At 47.6% G+C, this 14,667-nt stretch overlaps 1 protein-coding gene across 6 annotated transcripts in view; it reads right to left on the bottom strand.

Moving 5' to 3' along the window:
* Window positions 1–12,817, bottom strand: part of FAT1 (FAT atypical cadherin 1) — a 119,461-nt gene extending 106,644 nt beyond the window's left edge. For 5 of the 6 annotated variants that reach the window (XR_014568037.1, XM_083755157.1, XM_083755159.1 and 2 more), the window contains exons 1-2: window positions 12,411–12,817; window positions 206–3,495 (exon numbers count right to left, since the gene is read on the bottom strand). Coding sequence is in view for 5 of the 6 variants with exons in the window: in XM_083755157.1 (XP_083611283.1) it covers window positions 206–3,476 (3,271 nt within the window). In the remaining variant the exon portion in view is untranslated. Of the gene's footprint in view, window positions 1–205; window positions 3,496–9,788; window positions 9,855–12,410 lie in introns of those variants that run through there. The other variant, XM_083755158.1, reaches the window with a different exon arrangement.
* Window positions 12,818–14,667: the final 1,850 nt, after the last annotated feature.

The following is a 14,667-nucleotide window of genomic DNA, read 5'->3' as shown; positions in this document are numbered from 1 at the left end:
CCTTGGCCCAGCCCCACCCTCACACAAAAACTAAAGTAGCAAACAAAAATGAAACACCGTTCACTGATTTCAGAGCCTTCAAACACTATGATGCGCTGCACACAAATAAATTATTGTTTGTTTCAAGGATATTTAACTCAAGGTCTTATTTTCAAAGCAATGTTATAGGTTGCATAAAAACCAGAAGAATGTAACAAGTTCTTACCTGTTTCTTCATCTATTTTGAAAATTCCAACACCAGATCCATCCCTTATTGAGTATCTGATCTCACCATCTCTTCCTGTATCCTCATCATAAGCCGACAGAGTCATCACTGAAGTACCAATGGGAACATCTTCGCTTACAAAACCTTTATCCACAAAGCTGGGAAAGCGTGGAGGGTGAAGGTTTTCGTTTACATCAACGACTTCAATCTCAATGTAACAGGTAGACGACAATGATACTGGTTTGCCTTTGTCTTTGGCCCGTACCATCAGATTATAAACTTGTTTTCTCTCAAAATCCAGCCTCTGTACAACGCGAATTGCTCCACTAAGTTTATCTACGTCAAAACTTCCATCCCCACCATCTAAAAGGCTATACCGCACTTGGCTTGACTGGCCCAAGTCAGGATCGTGGGCTTCTAGCCATGTGATGATTGTTCCTTCGGGAAGGTCTTCTCGAATTTTCACACGGTAATTGGATGGGATAAATTTCGGAGGATTATCATTGACATCTTCTAAAGACACCTTCAGCAGAACGGTTGAAGATAACTGTGCTTCCTCTTTAGCTTGGTCCCTGGCCTCTATTTTCAGAAAATACACAGGTTGCTCTTCACGATCCAGAGGCCCCACAACTTTCACAATACCCGTCACGCTATCAATGGCAAACGTGTCAGTATCTGTAAGAAGAGAGTATCTCACTTCCCCATTAGTCCCCAAGTCTTTGTCTATGGCTTCTATTTGAATGATTTCTGTATTTAGGTTTGTGTTTTCGGTCACGTCCACAAAATAGCTATCCTGTAAGAATTCTGGACAATTGTCATTGGCATCTAGAACCCTGATATCTAAAAGACGCCAGTCAGACTTTTGTGGTATCCCAAGATCGTAAACAGTAATATTCAATGTATATTTATCTTTTACTTCTCGGTCAAGGGCAGAAAGGATTTTTAGAATTCCCGTCTCCATACCAATGATAAAGCTGCTATCGTTATTACCTCCAGAGATAGCATAGACAAGCTTTCCATTGAAACCAGTATCTAGATCACTAGCATTCAAATGTATGATGCTGGAACCGATGAGTTGATCTTCTTTTACCTCAATGCTTTTGGGAAGGCTATTTCCAAACTGAGGCGCATGCAGATTCACAGAGTAAGTGTCAAAAAACACATCGTCAGCTTCACCACGACCATGCAGCTTATTTGCCTGCAGAAGTTTCTCCGCCAGCATTTTGGCGACACCAGTCTCTTCACATTCTAAGTATACTGGTTTGCGGCTGGCAATGACAGTAATGTTAATATATAATGGGGCTGACAAATTTTCTCCATCTGTGGCTGTTATTCTCAAGCTATGAAAAGTTGCTTTTGCACCCAAGCCATCTCCTAATGATTGCTTCAAGGAAAGCACCCCAGAGTTTGGATTTAAACTAAATAAATCTAATTCATTTCCAGATTCAATTTGGTATTGTACCAGCTGCAGCTCATCAGCATCAATAGCAGACACAGTTGTTATTTGTTCTCCAACAACAAGTTCTCTGGGGATTGTTCCCTCACAATTTATTTTCTCAAACAGTGGAGTGTTATCATTCAAATTATTTAAAGCTATAGTAACAGGGACTTCAACTTCTCGGCGATATGGTGTGCCCCAGTCAGAAGCTCGAATTCTCAATTTATAGATTCTTGGCATTAATTCATAATCCAAGTTTTCAGAGGTACTGATAACACCAGTAAAGTGGTTTATTACAAAAGGAACAGGGCTTATATTTGCAATACTGTATGTCACATAGCCATTCTCACCTTCGTCAAGATCTTTTGCATTCACACTCGTGACACTTGTACCCATAGGAACATTCTCATCAAACGAAGCTTTATAAGAAGTCTGGGTAAATTCAGGGGAATGAGTATTCATATCTATAACTTTAATCAATACTGTTGCAGAGGCTTTTCTGTCACTTGTCATAATGTCAAATTCAATATGGGATGCACGCTGTGCATTTATGGGATCTAAAGTACTAACAAGGCCAGTATAAGGATTCAAGTGGAATCTGATTTTGCTTGGTGCGTTTCTAAACACGTATCTCAAATGGGAATAAGTAGGCAGAGTTTTTACCATAACCACAGGAGTGTTTGGAGGGGCAAATTCACTTATTTCTGCCCTGTAAACAGCTCTTTCAAACTGGACTGGTCCCGATCTAAATTTTGGGGATGCCACATGAATCACTTTGACAGGAGAAAATTTGGGAGGATTTCCTTTATCTTTAGCTTGCAGAGTTAGATTATAGCCAAACAGTTGGCTCTCCCAATCGATACTGCCAACAGCTTTTATTTTATATTCTTTTCCTCCTGGAAAAGTCCTCACAGTTTTAAACTGCTGAAGAGGGTCACCCGCCACAATGCTCAAAGACGCTACCTCTCCATTTGAACCGTGATCCCTGTCCTCAACTGTTACGATTGCATATGATGGATCCTTGTCAAGCTCTGAAGGAGCCAACGTAAGGGCTGTGATAACCGGAGCATACTCATTCGCCTGTTCTATATGAACAGTCAACCTTGCCATGCTGCTGATGCCACTACTGCCATACAATTTCATCCCACGATCCACAGCAAGGATTTCCATTTCATAAACGTTTGTCTCTGAATAGTCAAGTCTGCCAGTCAGGACTATTATGCCGCTGGTTGGATGTATAGCAAACATATCTGTCCTCTCTTTAAAACTGTAATAAAACTCTCCATTGGTTCCAATATCTGCATCTGTTGCACTAACTCTGGCAATGCTCGTCCTTATTGCTGTATTCTCAGGCAATGAAACACTGTAAGAAGTTGGAGAAAACAAAGGCCGTAAGTCATTTGTATCCAACACTTGCACTCGGACTCTCGTACGAGCTTCCATATTTGTGCTCTTCTCTATTGCTTTGACAGTTAACACGTAATGGTCTTTGACTTCCCTGTTAAGTATAGCTGTGTTCCCTCCCTTGGTCCGTATTCGTAAAAAGCAAAAGTCTCCCAATAGATACTCTTCCGCTTTGAACAAGTTCTCGTTATCCCCAGAAATTATTTTGTATTTTATATCCCACAGCAAGTTCGTGATATAAATGCCCATTTTCACCGGATGTCCAACGTAAGTCTTGGCCGCAGAGTTTTCATACACCGTGGCATTGTAATGAGATTGGGTAAACTGCATTGGCGACGTGTGATGCAATCTTGGATTCCCTTCACAGTTTCCAAAATGCTGCACAAGCAGCGAGAGGAGCAGCAGCAACATGGTCAAAAGGCTCTCCATGGAGGCAAGTTCCAAAAACCTGAAACAAAAACAAAAAAGAATATCAATCAGGGTTTTCCAAACTATTATGGAAAGTTTGCTACTCACTCCCCACAGACTTGTTGAAAAGGAACCACCATGCAAGGCCCTCGCTTGACGTAAGGAACTCTGCCCAAGAAAGAATGCTATCAGTCACAACAAATGTATTCTCTACAAATCAATAAACCAAAATGTGAAATTGAAAGCTGAGTTTACAATTCAAGGGATTTTCCTGAAAACAATACCTAGTGCTACTTCCCTAGGCCAAATAACAGTTGTCTCCTAATTCAGGTTGCATACGCTTCAGGTTACAGACTCCGCTAACCCAGAAATAGTACCTTGGGTTAAGAACTTTGCATCAGGATGAGAATAGAAATCGTGCTCCGGCGGCATGGCAGCAGCAGGAGGCCCCATTAGCTAAAGTGGTGCTTCAGGTTAAGAACAGTTTCAGGTTGAGAACGGACCTCCAGAACGAATTGAGTACTTAACCCGAGGTACCACTGTAGTTGCAATGATCTTCCTCTGTATTCTTGCCAACCCAAGAAAGGAGTGGTTAAATTCAGCCATATAGAGCCGATTGCCTCTCTTGGGCAAAAGCACCACAGCACTCCTTTGATCAGGCAGAATGATGCAGCACTATTTCTGAGATAAGAGAAAGAAACGCCCAACTATCTTACCTGCCCTTTTCTGTCCCACAGGAAGAGGGAGGGGAAACAACTTCAGTAATGCCACCCGAATACCACTATAATGAATAATAGCTGTAGTGCCTTTACACCTGTACTTTCTGTCTTTCTAATGGCTATGATTCTAATTGGGAAAGTAAAGGCAGGTCATTCAACCTCTGAGCTACTATTCACTGGAAAGCAAAAATATACTACAGAAGAAATTACCGTATTTTTCGCCCTATACGACGCACTTTCCCCCCTCCAAAAATGAAGGGGAAATCTGGGTGCATCCTATGAGGCGAATGCAGGCTTTCGCTGAAGGGTGGAGAGCGAGAGAGGTCGGTGCGCACCAACCCCTCTCACTCTCCAGGCTTCAGGAAGACATCTGCAGCCTAGGCAGCCCTGCGAGAGTTCCCGCAGGGCTGTCTAGGCTGCGGATAGTAGCCTGCTTCCCGGAACACTGGGCGCGCTGAAAGCAGAGCGCCCGGCGCTTCGGAAACACATCCGCAGCCTAGGCAGCCCTGCGGGAGATCCCGCAGGGATGTCTAGGCTGCGGGTAGCAGCCTGCTTCCCGGAGCGTCGGGCGCCCTGAAAGCAGAGCGCCCGGTGCTTCGGGAACACATCCGTAGCCTAGGCAGCTCTGCGGGAGTTCCCCGCAGGGCTCCCCACTCTGCGGATAGCAGCCTGCTGCCTGGCGCGCGGGGCACCCTGAAGCAGAGTGCCCCTCGCGCCGGGCAGACATCGGCCAGCCCCACAAACTCGGGGGACAGCAGGGAGGCGCAGCGCCGCCATCCCGCTGTTCCTCGACCTGGTTCGGTTTCCCCGACCTGCTTTTAGGGGGGAAATAAAGGGGGGGGAATTCCTTTATTTCCCCCCCAAAAAACTAGGTGTGTCCTATGGGATGAAAAATATGGCAAGTCTTCTTTTTACCTACTTTACCCTTTACCAAAGGCTACAAACCCACATGAGTTTTTAAAATATTAAGCAGATTATAAAATGCTTTAAAATAAAGTGATTTGCCCAAGGATTTTTTTAGAAAGATGGGAAGAAACTGAATCAATGTTCCAGTTCTGCTCTTGAACAATTCAGAAAAGAGAGATGCCAGAAGCTGTTCATCATACTAGCTTCCCAACATGCTTAATTGCACTTAATGTTATGTGACCAACAACAGAAACTCTAGGAAGTGCTAGGATTAACCCTAATACATGGGATTGCACGCAACGGACTTCTGCTTGTGCAACAAATCATCCACCTCCTCTTCTCTGCAGGCCCCAGAGCACCCTCAAAGTTTGCTCCAGAGGGTTGGGGGACCCTCTGCAACAGATTGTTGGGGTGCACAGGAAGAGAAGAGGATGGGGCAGTCCCACTGCACAAGTGGAAGGTGATTCAGGCAGCATTGTATACAACCCATGATATTGCAGTAGTTCACTAAAATCCTGAGTGCAGTTATCACCGAAGAACTCAACAAGAAGAAATAAACCATTCCTCAATGATAAATAACCATTTCAACTTTTTATAAAATTGCATGTGCCAAACTGTTTATTCCAACCATCACTTATTCAACAAAGCACATGACTACCACTTGCAAACTGCTCAATTCTGAACCTGAAAGCATAGGTGGGTTTAGATCATTGAAGCTTTACTCAAAATTGCAGATACACTTAACTGTAGAAAGAAGACCATAATAATCCTTTTGTTGGCTGCATTACCATAATGTGCAGGTTATTTTGTACTTTATCAGAACATGAGGCAAAAGCAAAATCCTATTAAAGTTTACTTGGAAGAAAGTCCCACTGTATTCAGTGGGGATTACTCTCTAGAAAGTGTGTTTTAAGATTGTAGCCTACAATAATTACTTTTGAGTTCTTCCTCTCTGAACAACTCTGGTATTTATCCTTCAAAAAGAGTATGAGGGTCAAGCTACTGCAGAAACTGCCAACAAAAAAGAAAAGAAAAGAAAGATCAAGGCCACCACTCAGGCAAAGTTGAGCACTTTGAAGTCCCACTGACGTCCCAGTGGAATTTGGTTGGCCACAGTTGGAGTATGCTTGTCAAGAGAGGATATTAGACTGATCCAGCAGGGTTTATTTCCTTAATCATGGGGGGGGGGGGGGGGGAATAGTTTGCAAGGAGTAAATGCCAATGATCTGAATAAATAAGCTGATTAATTTATTGTATTTTACTGGACACTGCAAGCCTGAACTGTATTTTATGCTGTTCTGGGTGTTGGCATTGTATGGCTTTTTTTTTTTTTTTGGTATACCGCTTTGAATTTTTTGGAGGGTAAGCAGTCTACAAATATTTTAATAAATAAATAGAATTGCACGGATAAGCCTGGGCTTAGCTTTCCTGCTGAAACTGATGGGAATTAAATGTGAAACTGCAATGGGAGTTACACCCAAGGTATTTCCAGGGCTGGGGGGTGGGGAATGATTCACAATACCCTACTCTTGGTAAGGAGTATACACTCTGCCATTACAAGCATAACACAGAGAGAGAACTTACGCACACCTTCTACTAAGGATAGGAAAGTAAATCAAGCTTTGCTCTCCCCCCTCCAGACAATTCTGGGAGTCCTAAGAAGAAAAATCACAACCTCAGTCCATAGTTAACTATTCTCTCCCTTCCACTGTCTGCTAATAAGGAAAGAGATAATTACTCTTCATGTTCTCCCATTTTTCATCAGCTCAGCCAGGTAATAAATGGGTTCTGGGGACAATGAGCAGAGGGTAAGATAGTACGGTTTTAACAAAAGCCACAGTTGGCTCAAATGGTTAGAGTGTGATGCTGGTAATGGAAAGGTCGCAGGTTCAATCCCCATAGGGCCACCTGCATATTCCTGCATTGCAGGTGGTTTGACCTCAAGAGTCCCTTCCAACTATGAAAAACTTGTGAAAATAGAAGGGGGACTCCTTCTCTCTGGTGTTGGAGCAGCTGTAACTTAGACTGTCCCGAAATCAAAGACAAAGACCCTATAATCCATAGGAGCAAACTCCTAGGGGCCGAGGTCCCTCTGCCCCCCCCAAAAAAAATCTGAGAGCTCCTGAAAGTTAATGGGCATTGCCATTCAAACTCGTGGGATCGACTATGTCGGGCCCCCCCATATTTTATTGAAGTTGGCACTTTTGCTGGAATCCTTCTGTTCTGGCTGGATTGTGCTCTGTCCTCCCAACATTAAGGGCTACACAAAAGCCAAGATAACACAGCAACAAGATATTATAGTAACCTATCCTGGGGAGTTTAGAAGAGAGCAGATTTGGCAAGTCAACCCCCCCCCCGCCCCCCTTGGTATTGCCTTGACCAGCTCACGGCAGCAGCAGCAGCACAATAGCTCCGCGCTGCCCCTCGCGCCCCACTTGCTAGTCGCCTCACGTCGAGTCCACCCCCCTCCCCAGCCATCCCACCTCCGCTGGGGGGGGGGGGACACGACTCTCTAGGGGCAACAAGGGGGAGGGGAAGAAGAAACCAAGGCACCAAGCGCCGCCACCTCACAACGCCGCCCGTCGCTACCTGCCTCAAGTCCGGTTCCAACTTCTCCAGTGCGCCCTGTTTCCCGAGTTTCTCCTCCGCGGCGCCTCAGGCGGGGAAGAAGGCGCCCTGCTAGCTCTCCAATAACTTTCTTCCCACGAAGTTTCTCTCCCGGGCAAGGGCGAGCAGGCGCCCCGTTCCTCGCCGCTCAGCGCTGCCTCGCCCGAGGGGGAAGCCGCTTCCCCACCTGAGGGACCTGGAGCTCCCCGTCCGGCATGGCCAGCAGCCGGGCAGCGTCTCCTCGCGAGCTCGCGCTTTCTTTCTTTCTTTCCCCTCCGTCCCTCGCCGGTCTCCTTTCTCCGGAGCGGCTCTCTCTCTCTCTCTCGCCCCCGGATTCCTCCGCCAAAAGCAGGGGCAGCCGCCACAAACCGCCTCCGGAACTAATTTCTCTGGCATGAAAACCAAAACCACACTTTTCAGCGGCTCCGCGCCTCGCCACCATCTGGCTCCGGAGTGATTATAAGCCTGCAGATCAAACGCCACCACTATCTTTCTTTCTTTCTTCCCCACTCCCCTTTTCTAAGGAAAGGAGCAAATCAAGCTGGGAAAGAGCCGAGAGCAAACGCAGAAAGGAGCCGGGAAGGCTTCCTCGGGAGTAAATCTCACTTGAAACGTATTCGCACCGAGGAACAGCTTCGGATCAGGCCACGTTGGCTCCGAAGTAGGTCCCGGTGCAATTCAGAGGAAATCACTTTGAAGCAAGGGCTGGGAGACACGTTTACCTAGGAGTAAGACCCATTGAACGTGCACAGGATCGAGCTTTCCAAGCAACACATCCCAACACCCACCCCCAAAAAAATCTCAGTGGGGCTTACTCGTGAGTAAGGACGTTTGGTCTCTCGGTCCTGTTAATTAACACTCTCTAGTTAATCCTTTCCTCGGTGGCTCAAAGATCTGCTTTTAATTCATGAGGTCGATGATGTCATAAATCAAGAAAGCGAGAACAAGGGATCTTTCATGCTTTCTTTCTTTTTAATTAAAAGAAAAAGCAACACTCCGTTCTCAAAGTTTGTTGTTTCCAACCGCCCGGGTTTCCTCAGAGAATTATTGCAATCTGCTCTTGAATACGTCTCATCGCGTTCCCAAGCCTATAATTACTCGAGAGTTCGCCTCATTGTGCCGCAAGCCCTAAAAAGGAAACCTCCGCAAACCAAATCTTACCTCCTCCAGGGCTTTTAACACTCCACCGCCCAAACCTCCCAGCGACTCCGCTTTGGAGAGCGTAATAAATAATCGCCAGCACTTCCGTGCACAGCTGGGCTAAGCTAACCCCACATTCTGCAAAATTCCAGTCTTGCAAAGCGCGCCCCATGCTACGCCCTGCAGCGCAATTCCCAGCATCCCCCTTATTACCCAGCCAGAAATTAAAGACGGGAAGGACAAAAATACCATCTTGGGAGGCCCGGACAGCTTTGAATGCACTTACGTATCTTGAATTAAAGGAGTTCCTTCTAACTTAATTTTTTTAAAAAAATAAATAAATCCTCCAGAGAGCAGAATGGACATCTGCAAATAAAGTTTTAAAAAACTTGGGTGGCCAAAAAAGTAGTTATTGTTCATAGAATAACGATTATCAGTTTGCCACCCAATCCTATGATACTGTATCTGATACAGTGTATCACCTATATACATGCCCAGGCAAGTAACTCCTACTTGATTCAATGGGATTTATTCTCAGGTAAATTGGTATACGACTGCAACCAAGTTCCACTCAGTCAACCAACGGGATCCGGCCAGACACATGCACACTATTTAACAGGTTTACTCATGAGCAAATCCCACTCCCTAAGCATTTTGGATTGCAGCAGTTTATGATGCAGCGCAAACGACAGCCAGTCCCTGATCGGAAAAGCAACTTCAACGGACTTCACTCCCAGAGCCACACCGTACTGTTAACTCCTGTGAAAACTAAACAGAGCTTTATGCGCGCCTAGCTCTGCATAGCACAAGATGGGTCTGTTTGTTAGCTGGCAAGGGCGGGTAGAAATTGGGCTTCAGCGCTAGTAAGAATTTCCATTCATCTTCTCCACCCGCTCCTAATTCCACTTTGAATCTCACACACAAAAAAAGGGAGGGCAGTTTCGAGATTTTAGCTACTTACTCGTAGGAGTATGGATTTCCAAGGAGAGACCTAGATGCATGGCTGCCTTGTTTCGGAGAGACCGGACTCCAGATGGGGCTCTCCAATAGGAACAGAGACAGCTGCCCCCCCTCCCCTGGGGGAGGGGAAAACTCAGGGAAAATGGGAGGGCTTCGGATTCTATTTCAGAGTTTCAATATTTTAAAAAGTACTGTACGCCAATACTAGCAAGACATTTCATGGCACGTCTCGAAAGCACTCTGTAAAGGCGAGGAGGATTAAATAAATAGAAACCCACCAAGCAGCAGATCGCTCGCTCTGTTGAAAGGATTGTATACATGCATGTGAAAATCGGCAACCTGCACTCCCTGGAAGTGGGAATACCCGGAACCGACCAATATCTGTCGGCACAGTAAATTTCGATAGGAGGTGAAGAAGGAGCGCACTGCCGCCGTCTACCAACAGGAGTTGGCAAACTGCTATCAAACGGAGCAATCGCAGGCCTCCCGTTCCCCAATCGCTCCGGAATAGCCTCTAGCTAACCAGCCCTCTCTGCAGGTCTACTTAGAAGCAAACTCTGTGTTCAATGGGGCTTCCTCCCAGGTAAATGTGTATAATATTCCCTCATTTGACACATCCAGCGAGCCTCACTTTCGAGCAGACATGCACAAGCCCACTTTGTAAATCGCTTACTCTGGAGAAAATGATCTTGTTTTTTCCTGCCAGGGCCCAGCCCCACACCTAACCAAACTGGAAAACCATCCATCACCTAGTTGCAAAGTAGAAGCGAATAGGATTAAGGTGATTTACAGCACAGTCCTAATCATTCCTACGCAGATTCGAATCCTACTGAATGCAGTGAAGCTTTCTATCAGGTGAACGGTTTCTGAAGTGCAAGCTTAGTCCCCGTTCTCTTCTGTGGCGCATCGGTGCCGATCAAGGCGCTGTTTACTCGAAGGTAAATCCCACTGGATTCAATAGGCTTACTCCCGAGTAGACACGGCTTAGGCCGGTTTCCCTGGAAGTGCTGAGAACCGAACCGGTCCAATAAAAGATAAGAGCAGTCAGGTTTCGAAAGTGGCGTGTGAGGGTCTCAGTGCATGATGACACGTGAAACCGCCACGACGCTTTCGGAATTAACCTTTCGGGGAAAGGGGCTTGTCCAAGTGTGGATCGGAAGAGCAATACAGCGCTCCTAAACTCTTTCCTCCATCGAAGCTTGTTCCGAACCGAGTCAGAATAGGAAAAGAAGGAATGGGTGAGACGGGGGGGGCAAAACCTGAAAGTAGGAACCAACTCCTATGGGCTTGGGGTCCTTTCTTCGCCCCCCTAAAATATTTGAGGGCACCAGGTCCCCCCAAAGTTGATGAGTATTACCATTCAAATGGCGTGCGTGATCGATTATGTGGGGCGGGGCTTACCTGCCCCCCAATATTTAAGTTGGGTTGGCACTTTTGGTTCCTGGAGCCAACTTGAATAAAATATTGGAGGAACTGGTAAGCCCCTCCTCACATAATCGACCGCATGATTGCACCCACCCACAGTATTTGAATGGCAATGCCCATCAACTTTTGGGGGGTGGCCCCCTCAAATATTTTATGGGCGGGCTAGGGACCTCGGCCCCATGGGTCATAGTGATCAGACACTTGCCACCGCCACCCCAACCCCCCAGCTCTCCGCCACGCTCCTCTTCCGCCCCCGAGAAACTTAATTATTTGGAAGGAAACTACCTTTTTTTGCCACGGAAAGGCAGCAAAAAAGTGGGGAGGGGAAGAACACGAGATAAGGCAGATCACCCAAAGCCAGCCTTCACTTCGCACTAGTCTCTCAATTTTTCTTGATTCTCTCTCTCTCTCTCTCTCCCCCCCCCCTTCCCGGTTGCATAAAAAATTGTCCCCTCGAGGCAAGTGCTAAATATGTGGCCGACGATCAAGGCGCTATAAAAACGCTCGACGTATAAATCGCATCCCCGCCCCCCCCCCCGCATGTGGAGTGAAAGGAGAAACGCCGGGTCGCCCTCGAGGCTCACCTTACGCCGAGAAACCAGCAGTACGAGGGCGGGCGGTGGGGGACACAAGCACACAAAAACCCAAAGTAGCGAGAGGACAATGCATATAGGGAGCCCTCCTCGTGTTCCCTCGTGTCTCCTCCGGACAATGCTGAACTTGGCTGAGCTTGTGACGGGACCCAGGCTACGAACGGAGCTGCTGCGTCCCTAACCGGCGGCTGGAGGGCGCTGCGCCACAATACAAACGAGCGGATTCCCTGCTTCTCCTTCCCAAAGGCACCGTTTCTAAAACAAGTTGCGCTTTACAAGGAGAGGGGGGGGGGAATGCAAAACCCCGGTAGCAATTAAAAAAAAAAATTGCAACAAGGCTACTTAAATCGCGTTCGGAAGGGCGCGGGCTTTTGCACGAGCTAGCCGCGTCTCTCTCGCCCTAGAAAGGTAGAGTGCGGGGGAGGGGGAAACGGGAGAGTGCGGGGGCGTTTATTGATCCGTGCAATATTGAGACAGGACGGCCAGATCAATTGCAACCACGAAACTATAGTTGCGCAGAAGCATCTGAATGCATTAAGTAGCCCAACACTCTCTTTGCCACTCAACGGAAAGAAGCGAAGGGAGGAAAAGAACCGTCAACTCACCAACCAGGCCAGCTGGGTGCAACGTGTGTCTCGTTCCTCAAGCCAGTCCCGCTTTGCTTTCAGTCCATTCCGGCGGACTCGGGTCCCCAAGCGAGGCATGCATCAAAATCGAAAGCCAACTTTGCCCGGCAGCAGCGTATTCCAGCAGCGCCCGCGAGATCTGGCGCCTGTCTCCATATCCCAGGTGGCTGCATGCCGGATTAAACCCATCCGGTGTTTAAAAACTTGGTATGTTGTGGGAAGGGAGTCAGAGGAAAGCGGGAGGAGAAGGGGAAAAAATCCAAGTTTGTCAAGACATGTCCAGGCAAGGAGTATGCACATAGGTAGTCTTGAGTTGCAGCCCCGGGGAGAGCGCAGGCTGCAGCGGCTCACTGACTCACTCCCTCTCTTCGCCACCGCCACCGCCTCCTCTTCTGCCCTCCCTCTTCTCTGGAGCGCCGCCCACTCCCGCTCCCCACCGCTGGACCGGGGGATTCTCCCGCCAGACGGCGGCGGTGACGGCAGCAGCCGAGCGCTCCTTGCTCGGCTGCCTGAGCCGGAGAAAGAGGACGGTGCTCCCCGCCTCTCCGTCGCCTCCGCTGCGCAAGAGGTGGGCGCGCCTGCAAACCGGGTTTTCCTTCCCGCCCCGTCGACTGTATTGCGCTCCGGAGAAGGGAGATCCTCTGCTCTCCTCTGCTCCGCCTGATGCTGAGAGCTACTCTGAATTCAGCTCCGCAAGGCAAGCCTGGCCACCCTGGCGATCAGACCCCCCCCCCAAAAAAAAACCAGCCTTCGAGGGCGGGGGGCTTGGCTGCGCAACTTCCCCAAACTTCCTCCGCGCCGTGTTGTGGTCACGGAGCTGCCCCAGTCATCTCAATCCGCGACAACGATTAGAGACGCAGGCAAAGCTGAGGCTCTCGCGATCTCGGCTCTCCAGGTGAAAAATCCTGGATGAAGGCGGGGTGGGGGCTCTTTCCAAGAGGCGGAGTGACACTGTCACAACCTTACTGGGAAGGTTTTTTGGAGAAGTGCTGGTTTTTTTATTTGGTAGAATCGTCGGATCATAGAATAGGATGGGACCCCGCCCCCAGGGTCATCTAGTCCAATCCTATGCAGGAATCGCAACTAAATAATCCCTGACAGATGGCCATCCAACATCTTACGGTTATCATTAGGTTTCCAGCCACCTTTAATGCGAGGAGCTCGACGTGGCGTACATCCCGCCCCGCCCCACATTATCATATTGTTCATATTCTCCTCACATTTACGGTGGAGGCTGTCCCGTGAGGACGAATGGGGGCTGGACTAGATGACCCTTAGGATCCCTTCCAGCACTACAATTCTATGATTCTGTGACCTGAGCCTGCCTTCAGTCTCCCTGCCTTCTTACTTACAACCACTCCAGAGAGTGGCACTGGCTGTCAGATCCTTCCTTATTCCCTGCAGAACTCAACAAGGAAGAAAAATAGGGATATCTGAGTGACTCTCTCTCACACCCCCCTCTCTTCCAAACACAAATCCCAAACACAGTTCATTTGAATACTAATACAAAAAGCAACCCATTGCTTCTTGGCAGAACAAAGTCACACAACACAGACCTGGACTGTAGATTCTGGGTTGCTTTTGGACAGATGTTAGATGCTCCTCGTGCATAAAAAAATGGGCTTTGTTCATTGCCCGTAGCATTTACACAATGTTGTTGCATCCAAAAGACATCCCACTGTTTTATATTCCAGTTTAATCCATATTTCCCTTTCTGGGCTTAATCCAGCATTCTCCCACCCAAGCAAAAGTACTATGATGCAGCCTTTGGGGGGATTTTTTTTGGTGCTCAGCGGATATATAGTGCATGTCTCATTTCTTGCTAATACAGTTGATACGAGGAAAACTTCAGGATCCAGCAAGCGCCTTGCCATTGTCTGGGAATCCTGGGCTGCAATGCCAAGGGTACTCCAGATCAGCAATCCCCAAACTGCAGATACTGTGCAGTAATGAATGGATTATTGATGGAGTCGAAATTCCCTATGCATAGAGGATTCTGCCCACTACACCTCTGCAAGATTAACTGGTCTGACCTTTGTTAGCCTATGGGAGAGGCTATTTCTCAGCCCTCAAATTGTTTAATGACTCCTGATGAAGACACAGCAGAGTTGCTTGCCTTCATAGAGAGCATCCTGTTGTGTTGCTGAATGAGACAGTGTTCTGGGTTTGTCTAGTCAGGAAAGCATGTCCCGTTCAGTGATTCATACAGAAACATATTCCTGTAATACCTACCTAT

The sequence above is a fragment of the Podarcis gaigeae genome, assembly GCF_964106915.1.
Source record: "Podarcis gaigeae genome assembly, chromosome: 9".
NCBI classification, from domain to species: domain Eukaryota; kingdom Metazoa; phylum Chordata; class Lepidosauria; order Squamata; family Lacertidae; genus Podarcis; species Podarcis gaigeae.
The sequence above is the reverse complement of the archived record's forward strand: the minus strand, read 5'-3'. Positions and strand labels throughout refer to the sequence as shown.